This window comes from Ornithorhynchus anatinus, chromosome 13 (assembly GCF_004115215.2).
Source record: "Ornithorhynchus anatinus isolate Pmale09 chromosome 13, mOrnAna1.pri.v4, whole genome shotgun sequence".
In the NCBI taxonomy this organism is placed as follows: Eukaryota; Metazoa; Chordata; class Mammalia; order Monotremata; family Ornithorhynchidae; genus Ornithorhynchus; species Ornithorhynchus anatinus.
In genome coordinates, this window is record NC_041740.1 from 24,372,172 (window position 1) to 24,392,822 (window position 20,651).

General features: G+C 49.2%; 1 protein-coding gene across 1 annotated transcript in view; it reads left to right on the forward strand.

Moving 5' to 3' along the window:
* Positions 1 to 11,344, forward strand: part of PUS7 (pseudouridine synthase 7) — a 32,462-nt gene extending 21,118 nt beyond the window's left edge. The window contains exons 10-17 of the mRNA XM_039913951.1: positions 425 to 550; positions 1,690 to 1,751; positions 3,312 to 3,472; positions 5,803 to 5,929; positions 7,078 to 7,179; positions 8,536 to 8,665; positions 9,344 to 9,435; positions 10,727 to 11,344. Coding sequence (XP_039769885.1) covers positions 425 to 550; positions 1,690 to 1,751; positions 3,312 to 3,472; positions 5,803 to 5,929; positions 7,078 to 7,179; positions 8,536 to 8,665; positions 9,344 to 9,435; positions 10,727 to 10,863 — 937 coding nt within the window. The 3' untranslated portion in view covers positions 10,864 to 11,344. The remainder of the gene's footprint in view (positions 1 to 424; positions 551 to 1,689; positions 1,752 to 3,311; positions 3,473 to 5,802; positions 5,930 to 7,077; positions 7,180 to 8,535; positions 8,666 to 9,343; positions 9,436 to 10,726) is intronic.
* Positions 11,345 to 20,651: the final 9,307 nt, after the last annotated feature.

Sequence of the window (20,651 nt, forward strand, 5' to 3'; positions counted from 1 at the left end):
CCGAGGAAGTGTCATCTTTTTGAGCCGAGAACCGGTACTCTGAACCTGAGAGACCTTTCCCAGCACTGCTATTGACTCCCTGGACCAGATCCCCGACAACATCTAGAGGAACTCTCCGGGGGCCTCTGCTCCTCCTCAGACGGGGAATGAGTATTTATTCTTGTTGTCAAGGCCTCCAGCGGTGGCAGGTTGACCCTTCCCTCATACCTGTTCAATTCAGTCGTATTTATTGGGTGCTTACTGTGTGCAGAGCACAGTACTAAGCATTTGGGAGCATACACTGTAACAATAAATGGACATATTCCCTGCCCACAACAAACTTACAGTCTAGAGCGGGAGACAGATATTAATAGAAATAAAGAAATTACAGATAGGTACGTAAGTGTTGTGGTGACGGACAACTGAAATTACTTTCTTGGGACAGAAACATCACTGGGACAGACGGACAAGTCCAGCAAGCGATGACCTCCCTCCGAGAAATCGGATTCATTAACTACTTCGGGATGCAGAGATTTGGAACCACAGCCGTCCCCACATATCAGGTTGGCAGGTCTGTGCTTGAATCCTTTGTATTTGTGGGCCTCCCTGTCCCCCTCAAAGGACCCTGTTAGAAAACTAGTTTGGCGGGGTGGGGGTGTCTTGAGAGCGGCAGGTTGGGAAACAGCGGGAGTCCCCCCCCCCAAGTATTTTTCCGCAATCCATCCCTGGCCTGCTGGATGGTCTGGAGCAAGCCCCCCCAGTCCTGCTTGACTTCCAGTCTTTCAACCATAGACATGGCCATGGAACCAACCTGTGGCCCAGGGATGTCCTGCAGATTAATAAATTAGTCCTGGCTAGGCACTGGGATGATGACAGTGGCTCTCTGTTGTCCCCAGCTTGCCTTTTCTGCAATGTGGTTTAGTGGATTGAGCATGGGTGTGGGTGTCAGAGGAGCTGGGTTTGAATCCCAGATCCTCCACTTAATGATAATAATAATAATAATAATAATAGTGGTATTTCTTAAGTGCTTACTATATGCTAGGCACCGTACTAAGCCCTGGGATAGGTACAGGCAAATCAGGTTGGACAGACTTGCCTGCTGTGTTACCTTGGGCAAATCACTTCACTTCTCCGGGCCTCAGTTCCAGAGCCCGGACCTGGGAGTCAGAAGATCACAGGTTCTAATCCTGGCTCTGACACTTGTCTGCTGTGTGATCCTGGACAAGTCACCAGATTTCTCTATGACTCGGTGACCTCATCTGTAAAATGGGGATTGATAGTGTGAGCCCCATGTGGTACAGGGGACTGTGTCCAACCCTATTTGCTTGTATCCACCCCAACACTCAGTACAGTGCATGGCACAGTGTAAGTGCTTAACAAATGTCGTAATCATCATCATTATTATTATTATCCGCAAAATGGGGATTCAAAACCTGTCCTCCCTCCTACTTATACCGTGAGCCCCATGTGGGACCTGATTACCTTTGTATAAACCCCAACGCTTAGTATGGTGCTGGGCACACAGTAAGCCCTTAACAGATTCGACAGCGATCATAATTATTATCTTTGGGAGGAGTTTCTGCATTTCTGCACGATATTAGGTGCGAAAATAAATTCAATATTCATAAAAAGCTTTGCCTCAGAAAGAATTTGAGCAGTGTTACCCTCCGTCGTGGTAGACGATTGAGTAAATGTGATGTTCCCTTTCAGAGCCATCCTCCAAAACTGCTGGACGGAAGTCATGGACTTAATATTGAAACCCCGCCCAGGAGGTAACTACTACTACATTTTTTAAAGGCACACGAACATTTCTTGGGAAAATCTTTGCACTTCACGAAGCATGGGTGTTACCAAATATCGATCAGTTTGCTTTCAAGTGGGGCTGCCAAAGTGCGGATGTCTCCAACGCACGTCTCCTCACATAGCTGCTCTCTTCCCCCAGCTCCCAGCCGCACTTTTGAGGGTGTGAGGATCTGTGGGAGACCCCGTATCTGTGATTTCTACTTTGTGGTACCAAGTTTTACAGGAAGAGGCTGCTTTCCTCATTCTGAAAATCCACTGGAAACATTTTTTCCAAAGATCCCCCGAAATAATAATAATATTAATGATGGTATTTGTTAAGCGCTTACTATGAGCCAAGCACTATTCTAAGCTCTGGAGTAAATACAAGGAAGTCGGTTGTCACATGTGGGGCTCACAGTCTTAATCCCCATTTTCCAGATGAGGGAACTGAGGCCCAGAGAAGTGAAGTGACTTGCCCAAAGTCGCACAGGTGGCAGAGCCAGACGTAGTACCCACAGCCTCCGACTCCCAAGCCCGGGCTCCCTCCTCTAAGCCATGCTGCTTCCCTGAAAGCGAAGACCGATTCAGTTACCGATTGTTCCTGTAATTATAAGCACGTTCGTGGAATTGCTCATTTGGGGCATCCCAGCCTCCATTTATTCATTAGAGAAAATCTGTCCCGTGAATGTCTATGCACCAAAGAACCCACTGGAGAGCTAAGAGGAGAAGGAAGAAAAGGAGGAGGAGGAGTGGGCTTGCGTGTGTAATCACCACTTAGTATTAGAACTCTGGAGAAGTTGGTTTAGCAATTCAGGAGAATCCCCGTGTTTAGGAGATGATCCCCATCTTCCTCTTTCTCATCTGACCACTCCTCCTGCAGTAGAACAACAGACAGAAACACATTCCCTGCCCATAACGAGCTCAAAGTCTTGAGGGGAAGTAATTATGGTGTTTGTTAAGCGCTTACTGTGTGCAAAGCACTCTACTAAGGGCGTGGGAGAGTACAGAAGAACAACAGACAGACACGTTCCTTGCCCACAATGAGCTCACAGTCCAGAGCGGGGATAATTATGGTATTTGTTAAGTGCTTACTATGTGTCTGGCACTGTACTAAATTCTGGGGTGGATACAAGCAAGTCGGGTTGGACACAGTCCCTGGCCCATATGGGGCTCAGAGTCTCAATCCCCATTTTACAGATGAAGTAACTGAGGCACAAAGAAGTGAAGTGATTTGCCCAAGTCACAGCAGACTCGAGGCGGAAGTGGGATTAGAACCTTCTGACTCCAAGGCCCGTATTCTGTCCCCTATGCCGTGCTGCTTCTCTAATTCTGGCAGGTTCCTTCAGGTTCCCCGCTGACAGGACATGAAGGAGCGGGGAAAGGGGGCTAGGGGGCAGTTCTGCACACCATTGGGTGCTTGCTGATTGATCGAGGGGAAGAGGGGTCTCCGGGGTGGGGAGGGACCCTCTCATCGTTAGCCTGAGGTGCCTGAAACGGTGACAGACCTCCTACTGTGACGTACGCTTAGGTTCTCACCCTTCTCGTTGCAGCTGAGAAAGGGTACTTAGTAAAATGCAGGGAAGAGTGGGCGAAGACAAAAGATCCCGCCGCCGCCCTCAAGAAGCTGCCCGTCAAAAGGTGTGTGGAAGGGCAGCTGCTGCGAGGACTTTCAAAATATGGACTGAAGAATGTAGTCTCTGCGTTTGGCATCGTGAGTGTGATGGGGGTGGAGGTAGCCCGGCCCACGGCTAAAACGGGCCTGCCGCGATGGCTGGGGGCTCTCTCTAGCTCCTGGGAATACCGCCCCGGGATCCGGGAAAGTTCTGGCCGGGAAACTCTCCGGACGGGAGGAGGCGGTTCCTCGCTGATCGTCTTCTCGAGGAGATGGCAACGTGAGGTTGATGCTGCCTTGTTGCCTCGGCTCAAATCCACCCTAATTTAAACTCCATTTTCTCAACTGCTCTCTGGGACTATTAACAAAATTCAGGTCTGCAAAGGGCAGGGCTGATTTTTGACCTCTGGAATCACCTGCCCGGAAGAAACAGTGTCCAGGTCATTGTGGGCAGGGAACGTGGCTGCAGATTCTGTTGTATCATACTCTCTCCAGTGCTCTGCATACAGTAAGCGCTCGGTAAATACTAGTGATTCATTGGTGGGGAGTTGGCCCCGGGAGTCCCTGCTCCCTCCGCGAGTAGCCACTAACGAGTCTGCCTCCCAGGTCTGTAAAGAGTGCCTTTCTCAAGGAGAAACCACTTCTGCCCGATGTGGGTACAGGCACGGGCTGCTATTCCTTCTTCATCAATAATAATAATAATTTTGGTACTTGTTAAGCGCTTAGAATGCAGGAGGTACTGGGTAGATACAAACGCTGGGGTAGATACCAGATGATCAGGTTGGACACAGTCCCTCTCCCACATAGAGCTTTTTAATCCCCATTTTCCAGATGAGGTAACTGAGGCCCAAGGAAGTGAAGTCGCCCACAGTCACGTGGCAGACCGTGGAGCTGCCGCCACTTTTTCCATTCAGGCACCGATTTTCCTTTCTTGGAGCGGGCCGTTGTCATGACACGGTTTGCCGACCAGAGTCGGCTCTCTTTCTTCTGGGCATGAGCCAACCCTCACTCCCCCACTCAGCACGAGAGAAGAGCCAAAACCCCCAGAGAGTTCCTCTAGATGTTGTCGAGGAGGATCTGGTCCAGTGAGTCGGTAGCAGTGCTGGGAAAGGTCTCTGAAGTTCAGAGTACCACTTCTGTGAAGGTTCTTAGTCTCACTGGAGGTTCTGTCCTGGAGGTTCTTAGTCCAACTGAGGGAAGAACAATAATAATAATAATGTATTTGTTAAGCACTTACTATGTGCCAAGCACTATTCTAAAAACTGGGGTGGATACAAAGTAATGAGGTTGTCCCACGTGGGGTTCACAGTCTTGAGAAGCAGCGTGGCTCAGTGGAAAGAGCATGGGCTTTGGAGTCAGAGGTCATGGGTTCGAATCCCAGCTCGGCCATTTGTCAGCTGTGTGACTTTGGGCAAGTCACTTAACTTCTCAGTGCCTCAGTTACCTCATCTGTAAAATGGGGATTAAGACTGTGAGTCCCACGTGGGACAACCTGATTCCCTTGTGCCTACCCCAGCGCTTAGAACAGTGTTCGGCACATAGTAAGCTCTTAACAAAATACCAAGTATCTTAATCGCCATTTTACAGATAAAGTGACGGAGGCCCAGAGAAGTGAAGTGACTTGCCCGAGGTTAGACAGGTGGTGGAGCTGGGATTAGATCCCAGGTTCTTCTGATTCCCAGGCCTGTGTTCTCCCCACTGGGTCGCGCTACTTCCCTAAGTAACAGCATATAGGTAAAAAGACTTTTATCTTCCCATTTAATGGTCCAAGGCACTGGAGTGGCCTCTTTTAAACATCGCTCTCAGATATCTGTCTGTGGACGGTGTCAAAATTCTTCCGTTCCTTGTCCGAGATGCGTGAGAAATCATTCTGCGGCCTTTTGGATCCCGAACTTTGAGGCTGAATTGTACTCTCCGAGCGCTTAGTACAGCTCTGCATACAATAAGTGCTCAATAAATACAGTTGAATGAATGAATGAGGCACGTGCGGTTGGTGTGCTCGTTCGGAAACATTTTCTGAGTCGGAAAATTGCCGAAAGTGTTAGGTGGATGAGATGCATTTTTCGGTTCTGAAATTGATCGCCCATCGCTTGAAGACAGGATGAAAATATTCCCCTAACAACATATCCTAGCAGCCGCAGATTTGTGATGGAACCTTACTGCCTCTCGGTTTCTCCGTCTCTAAAAACCAGGCTGTTGCTCTCTGTCTGCCTCCTCCACGCAGGATTACGAGGATTGGCAATATAAGTTTTTTTATACAAAACACCTGGAGAGTGCGTCTGGAAGGGTAGCGTTTTGGGCTCCGGAGACTAAGTGAATCGTTAGTGGGTGAAGGCAATCGTAGATGGAGTGAAAGGATTTTTCCACCTGTGGTTTCTGTGGTTCAGCCCTGATTTTCCACACCCCCTCCCATTTCATTCTCTTTCCAGATCCCAAGGAACAACCGACTGATGTACATCCACAGCTACCAGAGCTACGTCTGGAATAACATGGTGAGCAAGAGAATCGAAGAGTATGGCCTGCAACCCGTCCCCGGCGATCTCGTTCTTAAAGGAGGTAAAGAGCCAATCTCAGCTCGTTTCTTCTGCCATCGGGGTTGGGAGGATGTGACGGAGGGGCTCGTGGGGTAGGGGCCCAAGGCCGAGGTGGACGCCCCAAACGCCTCACAAGGTGGTCTCCAGCTGTATGAGCTACCGTGCTAACCTTCCCTAGCCAGAAATCGTCCTCCGTGCTGCCGGTCCTCTACGTTGAAGCAGCCTGGCGTAGTGGATAGCGCACGGGCCCGAGAGTCAGCAGGCCATGGGTTCTAATCCCAGTTCCGCCGCTTACCTGCAGGGTGACCTTGGGCAGGTGGCTTCACTTCTCTGGGCTTCAGTGACCTCATCTGTAAAATGAGGATGGAGGCTGTGATCCCCACGTGGGACAGGGACCATGTCCAACCCAATTTGCTTGCATCCACCCCAGGGCATAACAAATTTGACTATTATTATTATCATTATTATCATTTACCACATGTAGCCCATCATTCGTCCTCCTGAGGTGGGCTTCCTTCCTGCTCACTGCAGCTGTCTTGTGACCGGGAACCTCTAGGCCCTCTAGGCCGTAAGTCTGTAATGTGCAGGATTGTCTCTCTTTATTGCTCTATTGTACATTCCAAGCTGTTCTAAGCACCGGGGTAGATACAAGTTAATCAGGTTGGATACAATCCCTGTCCCAATAGGGCTCACATGCTTATTCCCCGTTTTCCAGTTGAGGTGACTGAGGCCTAGAGAAGTGAAGCGACTTGGCCGAGGTCACACAGCAGACAAATGGTAGAGTCGGATTTAGAACCCAGGCCCTTCTGACTCCCAGGCCTGGGCTCTACCCACTAGGCCCCACTGCTTCCCCACTGTACTCCAGAAAGTCTGCAGTGAACAGACTTTCTCAGGCTTTGCCCACAGTACAGATAACGATGCTTCGTTTGGCAGCAAACATGGACCTGGAGGGGTGAAGAGCAGAGCTGGCTGGGGCTCGTGGTTTTTACTAACTCTTACTTGGCCACAACGGATGGGATATTTTGGGTTAAATTTTTAAGGCCAGCCAAATTGCTTTAAAGCCCTAGGCTTTCGGGCCGCTGGTTTCTGAGGGCAGGGATGAAAATGCTGCAGGAGGGCAGGTGTTGTTTGTTAAGCTCTTACTATGTGTCACGTTTTTTGACTTTGTAGCCACAGCCATTCATATTGAAGAAGGTGATGTCGACTCTTACTCCATCCATGATGTGGTGATGCCCCTGCCTGGGTTTGATGTCATCTACCCCAAGCATAAAAGTAAGGGTTTCTTCTCTCTGAGTAGATTTTAAAAATCTGAAACCATTAAGTAAGATCATTTTGGGCAGGGAATGCTTCTGTTGTTATAATGTACTTTCCCAAGCACTTAGTACAGTGCTCTGCACACAGTAAGTGCTCAAATCTGAATGAATGAGGTGGGCCAGACGTGGCCATTGCTAGAAAGCTGAAAAGCCGAGGTGAGAGGCAGCGTGGCCTAGTGGAAAGGGCCTGGGCCGAAGAGTCAGAGGATTTGGTTTCTACTTCCAGCTCTACCACTTGTCTGCTGTGTGACCGTGGGATGGGCACAGCCCTTCGGGTTCTTCCCCAGCCCCTCCGGGCGAGGCAGGGAAGAGGAGCAGGGAGGGAAGCAGAGAGCCCTGGATAGCAGAGGTGAATGATGAAGAAGCAGCGTGCCATAGTGGATAGAGCAGGGGACTGGGAATCAAGGTCCGAGGGTTCTAATCCCAGGTCTGCTACTTGTTTGCCCTGGGATCGCGGGCTTCTCTGCCACGGTTACCTCGTCTGTAAAATGAGATTGAAACTGTGAGGCCCGTGTAGGACAGGGACTGTGTCCAACCTGAGTATCTTGTATCTGCCCCAGCGCTTACTACAGTGCCTGGCCCAGAGTAAGCGCTTGACAGATACCACAGTTCTGTCTATGCCAGCTCAATCTGAGTCAGGTCCCAGCAGGCAGTTAAGTTATTGTCCACGTCTAAGCCATCTTTTCAATTTTTTTAACTTTTCTCCATCGCCCTGATTTGCTCTCTTTGTTCATCACCCTCATCCCAGCCCACAGTCCTTACATACGTATCTGAAATTAATTTATTTCTATTAACGTCTGTCTCCCCCTCTAGACTCTAAGCTCCTTGTGGGCCAGGAATGTATCTGTTATATTGTTATACTGTACTCTCCCTAGTGCTTAGTACAGTGCTGTGCACACAGCGAATGCTCGATAAGTGCTGCGGACTGAAGTTACCAAGCTGCCGTGGATTAACTTGAAAATGGGGGCTGTTGTCATTTGCACAGTTAGAAAGCATGTCACCTCTGTTCAAATGTTTATTTTCCCAACCTGCTGGACTCCTGGCCCCGAAGTGTGAGGAGGCTTCTCTAGAACCTCTGCTTTGGCTTCAGAGCAGGGGACCCATTTCCACTTCAGTGACCTGACCGACTCCACTCTTCGCTTTCTTTGCTTTCCTGTAGCCTGTAAACTCCTTGCGGGCAGGGATCGGGTTTATCATCTGTATTGTACCATACTCTTCTAAGCCTTTAGTACAATGCTCTGCACACAGGAAGCTCTCTGTAAATATCGTTGATGGATTAAGCGTGCTTACTGCCCTGGTTCTGTTTCTGTTTCAGTCAGCGAGGCCTACAAGGAAATGCTAGCTGCCGACAGCCTTGATATTGACAATATGAGGCACAAAATCCGAGATTATTCCCTGTCGGGGGCCTATAGGAAGATCATTATTCGCCCACAGAACGTCAGCTGGTGAGTGAGGGGACCGGGTTGGCTTGGCGCCTTAGACCTGCAGGTTTCAACCAAGCATCCCTTTCGGCTTTTGCCGATTTCTTTGCCTGGGGGTTTTGGACGTCAGGTCTTCCGGCTCCTCCACGGGTCTGCTGCGTGACCTTGGGCAAGCCACTTCACTGCTCTGGGTCTCGGTCACCTCATCCGTAAAATGGGGATTAAGAGTGGGAGCTCCACGTGGGACAGGGACTGTGTCCAACCAGGTTGACTTGTGTCTACCCCAGGACTTAGTAGATTTTTCTTCCAAACCTTGGTGTAGGTGGAAGTGGAAGACTTCCCCAACTGGTTCCCCAACAGTTCTGGTGACTGGCGGGATGGCCTCAGACCACTGGACCTTTGGGATGTGAGGAGCTCCAAGGTCAGCTGACTTGTCTTGTAGAAGGTGGCTCCCCATAACCCACACATCCATAAAAACAGTAATTTCAATTTTTATCATTTTTTGAATTTGACTCTCCCCCGGATGGGCCGCAAGCTGTAGTGGGATGAATTATAGCATTTCTTGGGGCTCGTATTCTGAATTAACCTTACCCAGTTCTGCCTAGGTTGTGTGGTGCTGTTCTGGAAAGTTCCCGTCATTTTTATCATGGTTTGGGAAGAGGCGCTCCGTCCAAACTAACATTTCTATGTGTGCTTTTAAAGGGAGGTGATTGCGTACGATGATCCAAGAATTCCGCTTTTCAACACCGACGTAGACAATCTAGAGGGAAAACCCCCTCCTGTTTTTGCAACTGGTAAGAGTCTTCCCTTGAATTGGCAGAAAAAGACCCTCAGTTTTTTGGGTTCTGACCAGTAGGGACCGATGGGAGAATTGGCATGGAAAGACCACCGGCTCGGACCGGCCTGTCCAGCCAGGAGCTTTCCCTGTCACCCTGGTGCTCCGGAATTCCCGTTTGACTCCTCAGAATGGCTCCTCTTGACTTAAACTTTGGTATCGGTCCAGCCAGAGAGACTAAGCCCTGGGGCCTCGTTGAGGGAGGGAGGGAGAAGCAGTATGGTGTAGTGGCTACAGCACGGGCCTGGGAGTCAGAAGGTCATGGGTTCTAATTTCGGCGCTACCACTTGTCTGCTGAGTGACTTTGGGTAAGTCACTTCACTCCTTGGGGCCTCAGTGACCTCATCTGGAAAAAACGGGGATTAAGAGTATGGACCCTATGTGGGATTCGTAGCTTCCCCAGTGCTTAAACAGTGCTTGACACATAGTGAGTGCTTAACAAGTACCATAAATGGGAGGAAACTGCTCCGTGCAGAGGGTAACGGGGGGCTTTTCCCTCTCCCCTACCTCCTCGCTCTTTTCCCCTTCTTCGGTGCCTTGATGTATCCGCATATGTATGCATCTGGATCTGCGTATTAGCGAGGTGCTCTCTTGCTAGGGTCTGGGGTACCCCCGGGTTGGTTATTGCAGCTTCATACCAAAGCTTAAGGCAGGGTGAATTGGGGGCTGCCCTGAGTTGGGGTGGCAGCGATGTAGATGGAGGAAAGGACAAACCCTCTCGGGACAGTCAGTCAGTTGTATTCATTGAGCGCCTGTGGTGTGCAGACCACTGTACCAAACGCTTGGAGGTCCCAAGAGCTCACTGAAGGGCAGAAGGGCTGAGAAGGAAGACTGTGAGCGCATCGTGGGCAGGAAATATCACTGTTTACTGTTGTATTGTACTCTCCCAAGTGCTTAGTACAGTGTTGTGCACACAGTAAACACTCAGTAAATACTACTGAATGAATGACAGGCAGAATGGAAGAGGAAAGGCAAGTGTCTCTCAGATCCCAGTAGCGGAGGACAGGAATTCTGCTAGTTTATCCTGCAGCCCGGTCCCGTTTTTGGTAGCTGATTTTTCCAGGACTGGACAGGTTTCTCTGGGTTGGTAGCCCATTTCATTCATCCATCCAGTCGTATTTATTGAGCGCTTCCCGTGTGCAGAGCACCGTACTGAGCACTTGGGCGAGTCCAGTAGACCAGTAAGCAGGTACGTTCCCTGCCCACAACGAGCAATCGTGTCCTCATCCTCTGACCGTTCTTGTTCGCAGAAGGCAAATACAGGGCCCTGAAGATGGAGTTCTCCCTCCCGCCGTCCACTTACGCCACAATGGCCATCCGAGAAGTGCTCAAAATGGATACGAGTATCAAGAACCAGACCCAGCTGAATACCGTCTGGCTGCATTGATCCCCGCTCGCTTGGCTGGCTGCAACCCAGCGGGACCCAGGGATATTCAGAGGAAAAGAGGATTTGTATTTTTTTTTTTTTTAAGTTTCGATGGGCCCAAGCCCTCAGTCTGCGGCTGATATTTGTAAAACCGAGCTTGTAGGTCCCTGCTCCGGTAAAGGTAAGGACAGAGGGCCGGGACGAATCGGGCCCGGGAGTCGGAGCAAAACGACCTCTCTGCCGGCCGTCGGTGGTGTCCACGGACGGGCAACTGTGAGTCTTAGTAGCCAGCGGATTCCAGCCCAGAAAGGCAGACGGTAGTAATGCCGCACGCCTGGTAGAGTCCGGGACCGGGGTAGCGATGCGTTAGTGCGGCGAGCCGCAGACAGCTTGGAGTGGCTAATAGCTTTTTGCTTTGGTGGGTGACGGGGGGTATCCACTGTGCTTTTAACCTGATGTGAACATGTACAGCTGTTTTTATTAGTTCCGATTTTTACTCCGACGCCTATTGTGTTGCTTTTTCTCCGCGTCGTTTACTCCTTCTGCAAAACGAGCAGAAGGCCCATCCCCAAGCCCCTTCAACCAGCCACGCCGGGGCTTCCCTTGGCCGGCAGTGGGAAGTCGGAGGGGATTTAAAAAACGTTGTTTCGTTCTCACGTTTCGATTCTCTGTAATGGCTAAAAAGCAAGCGACTGAGGAAAACGCTAGGGGAGAGTTCCTCCCGCCATAACAAACCGCGTTGGGGCTTTGAGCGAGCCGGGGGTCCTGTCTGACGGAGAGCGGGCCTCGCCCCTGAGGCGGTGTCTTCTCAGCCCTGCTAGGCCTGCTCCTGTTACAGGTGAGCCCCACATGGGGAAAGAATGATGCATCATCAGTTGTGGGAAGCATTGTGGCCTAGTGGAAAGAGCACGTGCCTGGGCGACAGAGATTGTTTTGTAATAATATTAATAATAATGGTATTGGTTAAGTGCTTACTGTGTGCCAGACACTGGTTTAAGCACTGGGATAGATAATCGGGTTGGACACAGTCCCTGTCCCACGTAGGGCTCAGAGTCTTAATCCCCATTTTACAGATGAGAGAATCGAGGCGCAGAGAAGGGAAGTGACGTGCTCACGGTCACACAGCAGACAGGTGACGGAGCCGGGATTAGAACCCCTTGACCTTCTCACTGCCGGGCCCATGTCCTATCCACTAGGCCGTGCTGCTTCTCAATTCGCTTCTCAATATGTAGATTTTGCGTCTACCCTGGCACATGTAGAAAGCACTTAAAAAACACCACAGTTGTTCTTTCTTTCTTTTTATTATTATTATTATTACTCAGGTCACAACCCAAACGCCAATCTTCTGCAGGAAGGGCGTCTTCAAACACCGCGCCGAGCCTACACAACACGGCCACTGCCTAGAATAAGTGGCAGATGCTACTGGCCTTTTAACTTCAGTCACCAACTCAAAACCAAGGGGCTTGTCTGCTCTCCCCAAAGCCGTCTCAGCCTTCCGCGGGCATCGTTCAAACGAGTCAATCACGGGTATCACGTGGAAATCACTCTACCCCGACGAACACTACTGAAAATATCTCTCTTTGATGAGGACAGATTATTTTTGCTTCTCAATATTTAGAGATGCCATGACCTCAAGCCTTTGAAATACCATATATAGTTATGCCTTTAATGTGCCCCGCACTATTTTTTTTCCTGAGGCTACACACTTCTGACAGGCTTCTGTAAGAAGTGGATAAGGATTCAAGCCCTCTCCCTTGTTTCTATACGTCACCCTGGGGAGATGTGCACAAGAGCAAGCCCAGAGGACTGTTGGCATCTGGGAGTTTAAGAATAGCTCGTGTCAAGTAAGATGTGTCCAGTGCTCATCTCGGGGCTTGGCATAGAGTAAGCACTAAGTAATAATAGTAATAATAATTGTGGTATTTATTAAGCGCTTACTAAACGTCAAGCACTGCAGTAAGTGCTGGGGTGGATACCAGCAGATTGGGTTGGACACGGTCCCAGTCCCATGTGGGGCTCACAGTCTCAATCCCCATTTTACAGATGAGGTAACTGAGGCACAGAGTCCCCAAACGTTGGGTTTTTTTGTTCGTTTCTCATTGGGTTTTTTTAGTGTTATTCACTGAGCGCTTACTGTGTGCCCCAGGGGGAGATACAAGGTAAACAGGTTGGCCACAGTCTTAATCCCCATTTTACAGATGAGGGAACTGAGGCCTAGAGAAGTGAAGCGACTTGGCCAAGGTCTCACACTTCCCTTGAAACAATGGCCTGATGACTCAGAGTAGGCTTTGCAGCACAGTATCATGTAACCAACCTGCCAGTTGGAGGTATTTATTGAGTGCTTGCTATGTGCAGAACAGAGCACGGAGCTCTTGGGAGCATACCATCCAATAGATAAATCAATCATTCAGATTTATTGAGCCCTTACTGTGTGCGGAGCACTGTCCTAAGCGCTCGGGAGAGTACAGTACAGCAATATAACAGGCGCATTCCCTGCCCACAACGAGCCTGCAGTCTGTTGGTAAATGGGTTGGTATATCTCCAAATGAGGCCCTCCATTCTTAAACCAAAGATATCGAAGATGGAGATTAAAGATATTTGTTAGATGCTTACTACGTGCCAGGCATTGAAATAAGCACTGAGATAGATAAAAGCTAATCAGGTTGGACATGGGCCATGCCCCAAGTAGGGCTTACAATCTGAATTCCCATTTTACACATGAGGGAACTGAGGCTCGGAGGGGTGAAATGAGTTGCCCAAGGTCACACCCCGCAGACAAGTGGTGGAGCCGGCCCTCTGACTCCCAGGCCTGTGCTCCATCCATTTAGACTACGCTTTTTCTCCTCTCATGCTGAATCCCTATGGATACACAATGGAATGCTTTGGAGATTTTTTTTTTTTTTTCCAAATTTTATCTTGGGTTACTATCGCTTCGGTTGCAGAATTTGAAAATCTTAAACTGCAGTTTGTCCAGTTTGTCCTAGAGAGATCCATACGCCGTCAGGCTTTGGGGAATCAATGGCAACACTATTTAAGGACTTGCATTTAGGAACCCAGAATGGTTTGTTTTTGGAAAGTGCAGAGTAATCCATGTTCACCTCCAGTATGCATGGCTCTCTGAATGTCCATAATTTCATTTTCTCCGCATTGAAGAAAGAATTTGGACATAAACAAGAGAATCCGGAATCTCTCCTGCGGGTCGAGATTACCAGGCAAGCACTTAGTACAGCACTCTGTGCATATTAGGTGCTCAGCAGATACCATTGACTGATAAAACCACAAGCCCTAAAAGATCGGTTTCTCGATACAGATGTGCTTAAAGGAATCCTCAGCATCGCTGTTTCTATTTCAGGAAATCAGCGACACTTACTGAGAGCCCACTGAGTTCTAGGACCGTGTCTGACCTGATTTTCTTGTATCTACCCAGCGCTCAGGACTGGGATTGCCACATAGTAAGCGCTTTAATACCATTGTCAACCATTATCATTATGTGGGTTCTAATCCTGGCTCCACTTCTTGTCTGCTGTGTGACCTAGGACAAGTCACGTGGCTCAGTGGAAAGAGCTTGGGCTTCGGAGTCAGAGATCATGGGTTCGACTCCCGGCTCTGCTACTTGTCAGCTGTGTGACTGTGGGCAAGTCACTTCACTTCTCTGTGCCTCAGTTACCTCATCTGGAAAATGGGGATTAAGACTGTGAGCCTCACGTGGGACAACCTGATTACCCTGTATCTGCCCCAGCGCTTAGAACAGTGCTCGGCACATAGTAAGTGCTTAACAAATACCAACATTATTATTATTATTAAGTCACGTCACTTCTCTGGGCCTCAATTCCCTCATAAAATGAGGATTAAGACGGTAAGCCCTATGCGGGGCAGGGACTGTGTCCAATTTGATCATCTTGTATCCCAATGCTTAGTACAGTGCCTGGCACATAATAAGTGCTTAACAAATGCCTTTAAAAAAAGCAAACATCACTGTACTAAGTGCTAGGGGGGACAGCAACAGTCACAAGGCACACTTTCGTTTCAGTGAACGTCCAGTCTGACGGGAAAGAGAGACAAAAATGATTTGCGGTTGATGAAGCACAAATATAGAACTGGATGAATCAGCTGAAGAAAGAATTGAATGTACCAGCAAATATATAAGGAAAATGGACGTATGTCCTCGAGTGTGGAGGATAGGATTAAAATATCCCAGTGCTAAGCCTGGGTGTTGGTCTGATAGGACTGAAGTTTTGTTAACCAATCACGGAAGGCCCTGTAGAGGAACTGGGATTTTAAAAGGGCTTTAAAAAGTGAGAGAGCCGTGGTCTGGTGCGATTTGGGGAGGAAGTGCTATCCAGGATGCGGGGGGAATGACATAAGCTAAGGTCAGAGGGCAAAGTTGGGAGCACGCTGGAGCAAGAGGGTGAGCTTGGAAGGAGTGTAGCGTAATCAGGGATCAATCAGTCAATCAGTAGTGTGTATTGAGCACTTACCGTGTGCAGAGCACTGCGCTAAGAGCATGGGAGAGTACAGTATAACAAAGATGTAAGTTGGAGAAGTACAGTGATCAGTAGGAAGTGTCTAGTTGCTCACAAAACTAATGGCAAAGCGCAGTTGTTTTTCTTTCTCTCTTGTTTCAAATGCCTGGGAGCCAGAGGACCTGGGTTCTAATCCCAGCTCCTCTTGCCAGCTGTGCCACCTTGGGCAAGTCATTTAACATCTCTGTGCCTCAGTTTCCTCAAGTGCAAAATAGGGATGTAATGGCTGTTCTCCCTCCCATGAGCCCCTTGGGGGAAAAGGACTGTATCTAGCCTGATTAATTTGTATCTACCCCAGAGCTTAGAACAAATGCTTAGAGCTTAGAATGCTTGACAAATACCGTTTAAAAAAACATAGGCTTTTCTGGAGAAAGTCATAAAAGCTCTAGGAAGAAGATGGATGTAGTTAAAACATCAAATTACATTTCCCTAGTTTTTCAACTCGCAAATGTTTAAGCTGCAGCTGATGGATTATCTAATCATGGCTTGGTGCGTGCAGGCCAGCGCCATGCTGGGTTAGGATTTTCATCACCCAAAGGATCAGGAATTTCAGAGTAAAAAAATCTCATGGCAATAGAAAAGACCTCGAATCTACCCACGTGGCCTTCCGCAGTACAATAGGGCTTTTTTAAATGTGACCAAAGGACATGCTATTCAGCAAATACTACAACATGATCTCATGCAAAAGTAGTTTCCCCTTGAAAATAGTCTTCTTGTTAAAGGGAGTTGTTTGTGATTATGCTGAAATCCATTTCGTCTCGTTTGATAATGGCGACTAACTTCGGAGTCCCGTAATCATTTGCTATTGTGTGAACTGTGGATTCTTAAAATGAAAATCAGTGCAATGCCAACTCGGAATCAGGCCCCGCGGAACTTGAACGGAATTTGTGACTCGGTTAGACTTTCCGTCTTAACGTAGGCTTTGACCTCCACGAGGCCCACCTGCAAGGCTCTGCCTTCAGCAGGAATTTCAAGGCACCAAAGAAGAAACGTGTCCTGATTTCACTCCTGGACATGCAGTCCTCATGGTTAGGGATGGAACATCCGTAACTTTTCATTAGGAATTTTCCCAAAACCTTTTTGAGCCTACTGCGATTTTCAACCTTTACAACTGACTGGATTCCATGTGTTTACCACCCGCTGGATGACTGAGTGGTTTCCTTTTATTTACTTCTTTCAAAAAACCTCTTTAATTGGCGTTGTTTCTAAAGAGCAAAGCATTGCTTTAAGGTCCAATGGGAAGCAACGTGGCCTAGTGGAAAAAGCAAGGGCCTGGGAGTCAGAGGATCTGGGGTCTAACCCCTGCTCCGCCACTTGTCTGCCATGGGACCTTGGGCAAGTCACTTAACGTCTCTGTGCCTCAGTCTTCTCATCTGTAACTTGGGGATAAAATCCTACTTTAACTCTGAGCCCCATGTGGGTCAGGGACTGTGCCGAACCTGATTTTCTATCTACCCCAGCGCTTAATAAGGTGCCTGGCACATAGGGTGTGCTTAACAAGTAGAAGGTCCAGTGCTCCTGAGATGTGGGCTTGATTTCCTTTAAACATCCTTGAGGTATTCATTCTGTGATCTTCACCCTTTTCACAGTTGACTTAAGCAGAAAATGTGACAAAAAAAATTCTTATTGGAACTGATATACTTCCTTCCATTTGTGTCAGGTACAAGTAAATATATCTCTGCCTTATAGGGTGATGCATAAACTCTAGGCAAAAGCCAACATTTTGGCTGCCTTCCCAGACTCCAGAAATTCAAAGCCCACCCAGAGGAGCTGAGCCTCAAGGACTCTTTCAGGCAGAGCAGCCAAAACCTCGTATCTGAGCAGCAGGAGGCCACCTGATATATGAAGAATGGATGAGCGGCTTTTGGGGTGGGTTTTTTTTCCATCCCTGCTGGAGTTTTAAAGATGCTTCATTGCAAGGTGCAGAAGCAAATCAGATATCCTAATGGAAAGGGAAGTTCGGAGCCGATGAAACAGGCTGGCTTGGGGTGGGAGGAGCTGGCCGTGATGAGACTTTTAGAGAAGCAGCATGGCTAAGTGGCCAAAGCGTGGGCTTGGGAGTCAAGGGCCTGGGTTCCGATCCCAGTTGGGCCACATGTCTGATGTGTGACCTTGGGCAATTCACTTCACCTTGCCTCAGTTCCCTCATCTGTAGAATGGGGAATAAGACTGGGAGCCCCATGTGGGACAGGGACTGCGACCAACCTGATTACCTCGTGTGCACCCCAGGGCTTAGATCAGTGCTTGGCATATGGTGAGCGCTTTAACAAATACCATAATTATTTTGGAGCCTAAGGAGCCTTCTCATGGCTCCAGACCCCAAGCCAGCTCCAGACCCCAAGAGGGTCTCCACCCCGGCTGACTGCGGGGTCTCTATTAGGGAGCTCGTCCAAGCCCACCCACACCTCTGCCCAAGGTTCATTCAGTCGTATTTATTGAGCACTTACTGTGTGCAGAGCACTGTACTGAGCGCTTGGGAGCGGACAGCTGAACTCCAAGTCTGAGTTCAAGCGCAGCACTTGAACTCTGAATTGGATCTCCGGCTTAGTGATCGCCCAGGTTTGAGTCTCTTCAGTAATAATAATTGTGGTGTTTGTTAAGTGCTTACTATATGCCAAGCACTGTACAGAGTGTTGGGGTAGATTGAGAGGAAGCAGCATGGCTTAGTGGATAGAGGCCCGGGAGTCAGAAGGACCTGGGTTCTAATTCCAGCTCCGCCACTTGTCTGCTGTGTGACCGTGGGCAAGTCTCCTAACTTCTCTGTGCCTCAGTTACCTTCATCTGGAAAATGGGGGTTAAGACTGGGAGCCCCATGCGGGACAGGGACCGTGTCCAACGTGATTAGCTCGTGTCTGCTCCAGTGCTTAGTACACTGCCTGGCACATAGCTCTTGACAAATGCTTAGCACTTGACAAATGCCATTAAAAAAAAAATCAAGGGGGAAGAGCTGCAAGAGCCTGGCTCAGAAGCTAATGTAGCTGTAAAGGGACTTTGAAGCGCAAAGACGCTACACAAGTGTGTATTTATTGTGGTTGAGGTCGATTCTCGGGGTGTCCATCCAAACCACATCAGCTGGCGCTGAACAGCTCACAGTCATTGTCTTAGTGGTTCTCCCCCTGAGGAGAGCACTCAAAACTCTAGCCCTGGTATTCGAAACGCCTATCACAGTCTTGTCCGCCTGCAGAGAGCTCAAAGGCGGGTCCTAATAATAATCACGGTATTTGTTAAGCACTCACTTTGTGCCGGGCACTGTACTAAACAGTGGGATGGTTACAAGTAAATCGGGTTGGCCACAGTCCCCGACCCATGTGGGGCTCAATCCCCATTTTCCAGAGGAGGGACCTGAGGCACAGATAAGCGAAGTCACTTGCCCAAGACAAGTGGTGGGGTCGGGATTCGGACCCATGACCTGACTCCCAGGCCCGTGCTCTAGCCTCTATGCCATGCTGCTTCTATGCCGGGTGCCGTGCTATGCCTCTGTATTACGCGTTTAGTTGTCTTCTGTGCTGTGCGGGGTGGGCTGGGTGAAGGCCACATGCCTCGAAATTCTCCACTGATGCTACTCCCCACTCCTGTCCAAGGCTACCCCAGCCAGGAACAGCACTAGCAGTAATAATAACCGTGGACTCTGTCGAGCCCTTACTGTGGGCCAGGCACTGTGCTAAGCGTTCTAGTAGAATAAAGACCGGTCAGACATAATCCCTGTTCCACACGGGGCTCACAGTCTAAGTAGAAAGGAGAACAGGAAGGTAAATCCTGCTTTATAGATGAGGGAACTGAGGCAGAGTGAAGTGACTTGCCGGAGGGAAGAGCACCGCCCCGGGGAAAGCGGGAGATCTGGATTTTAATCTCAGTTATGTCATCAGACTCCGCCACTCGTCAACTGGGTGACTTTTGGCAAGTCGCTTCACTTCTCTGGGCCTCAGTCCTCCCATCTGTAAAATGGAGATTAAGACTGTGAGCCCCATGTAGGACAGTGACTGTGTCCAACCTGATTACTTTCTATCTACGCTAGCGCTTAGTGCTTAGTACCTAGTAAGCGCTTAGGAAATACCATAATTATTATTATTGAAGGCCCATCTCCTCCAAGAAGCCTTGCCCAATTGAGCCCTCACTTCCTCTCCTCCCACTCCCTTTTGTGTCACCCTTGCACTCGGATTTGTCCCCTTAACTCACCCCACCCTCAACCCCACAGCACTTAGGGTACATATCCCTAATTTATCTATTTACATTAATGTCTCTCTCTGCCTCTATACTGTAAGCTCGTGGTGGGCAGGGAACATGTCTACCAACTCTGTTACACTGTTGTGCGTGGTGTAGCTCTCTGCACACAATGCACACTGTGCACAATGACTGTGAGAAGCAGCATGGTGTAGGGGATAGACCACGGTCCTGAGACCGTGAGCCCCACCTGGGACAGGGATTGCATCCAACCCGATATGCTCCTGTCCACTCCAGCGCTTAGTACAGTGCCTGGCACACAGTAATACTGCAATTAGTATTATTAGAATTGTACCAGGGAGGGGACACCGGCACCCTCGTTCCCCCCCTCCTTCATCCGTGCACCGGGGTGGGGACCCCGACATCCTCATTCTCCCCTTCCCCCATCCGTGCACCGAGGACTTGATCACGCACGGGGCAGGAATCGCCATCGCGCCCCCGAAGAAGCAGGACGGCGGTTCGCCAAGGAGATGACAACGTATCAACGGTCACCCATCACCAACTAACCCCCGCCGATAACCCCGCTCGCCCCTGCGCACGGGACAGTCGCTTTAATGACCAGCTCATCGTCGCTGAGGATTTGTGGATTCCCCCCGGCCGGGAGCTTTGCTGGCAAAATGATTTTTCCGTGCTCATTGACCCCCACGCCCATTGTCCTTCCTAGTTCCAGATGTTTGACTCCCTCCTCAGACCTCCCCCGTCCCACTGCCTCCCCCATCCCTTGCCCCTAATGACCCAGATTCCTGCTTTATTGAGAAAATTGGCCTTCCCCGATGAAGCCCTCTTTTCCCCCCGGCTCAATCTCCCTTCTGCATCTACTCACTTGGGTCTCTACCCTTTGGACATCTGATATTCGCCTCACCCGAAACCCAAGGTACTTTTGTACGTATCTTTTAATTATATATTATAAATGATTTATTCATATTAATGTCTGTCTCCCCCTCTAGACTGTAAACCCCTTACGGACAGGGAACATGTCTGCTAATTGTTGTACTCTCCCAAGTGCTTAGTACAGTGCTCTGCACATAGGGCTCAAATATGAGTGACTGATCGATCCGGCCTGTG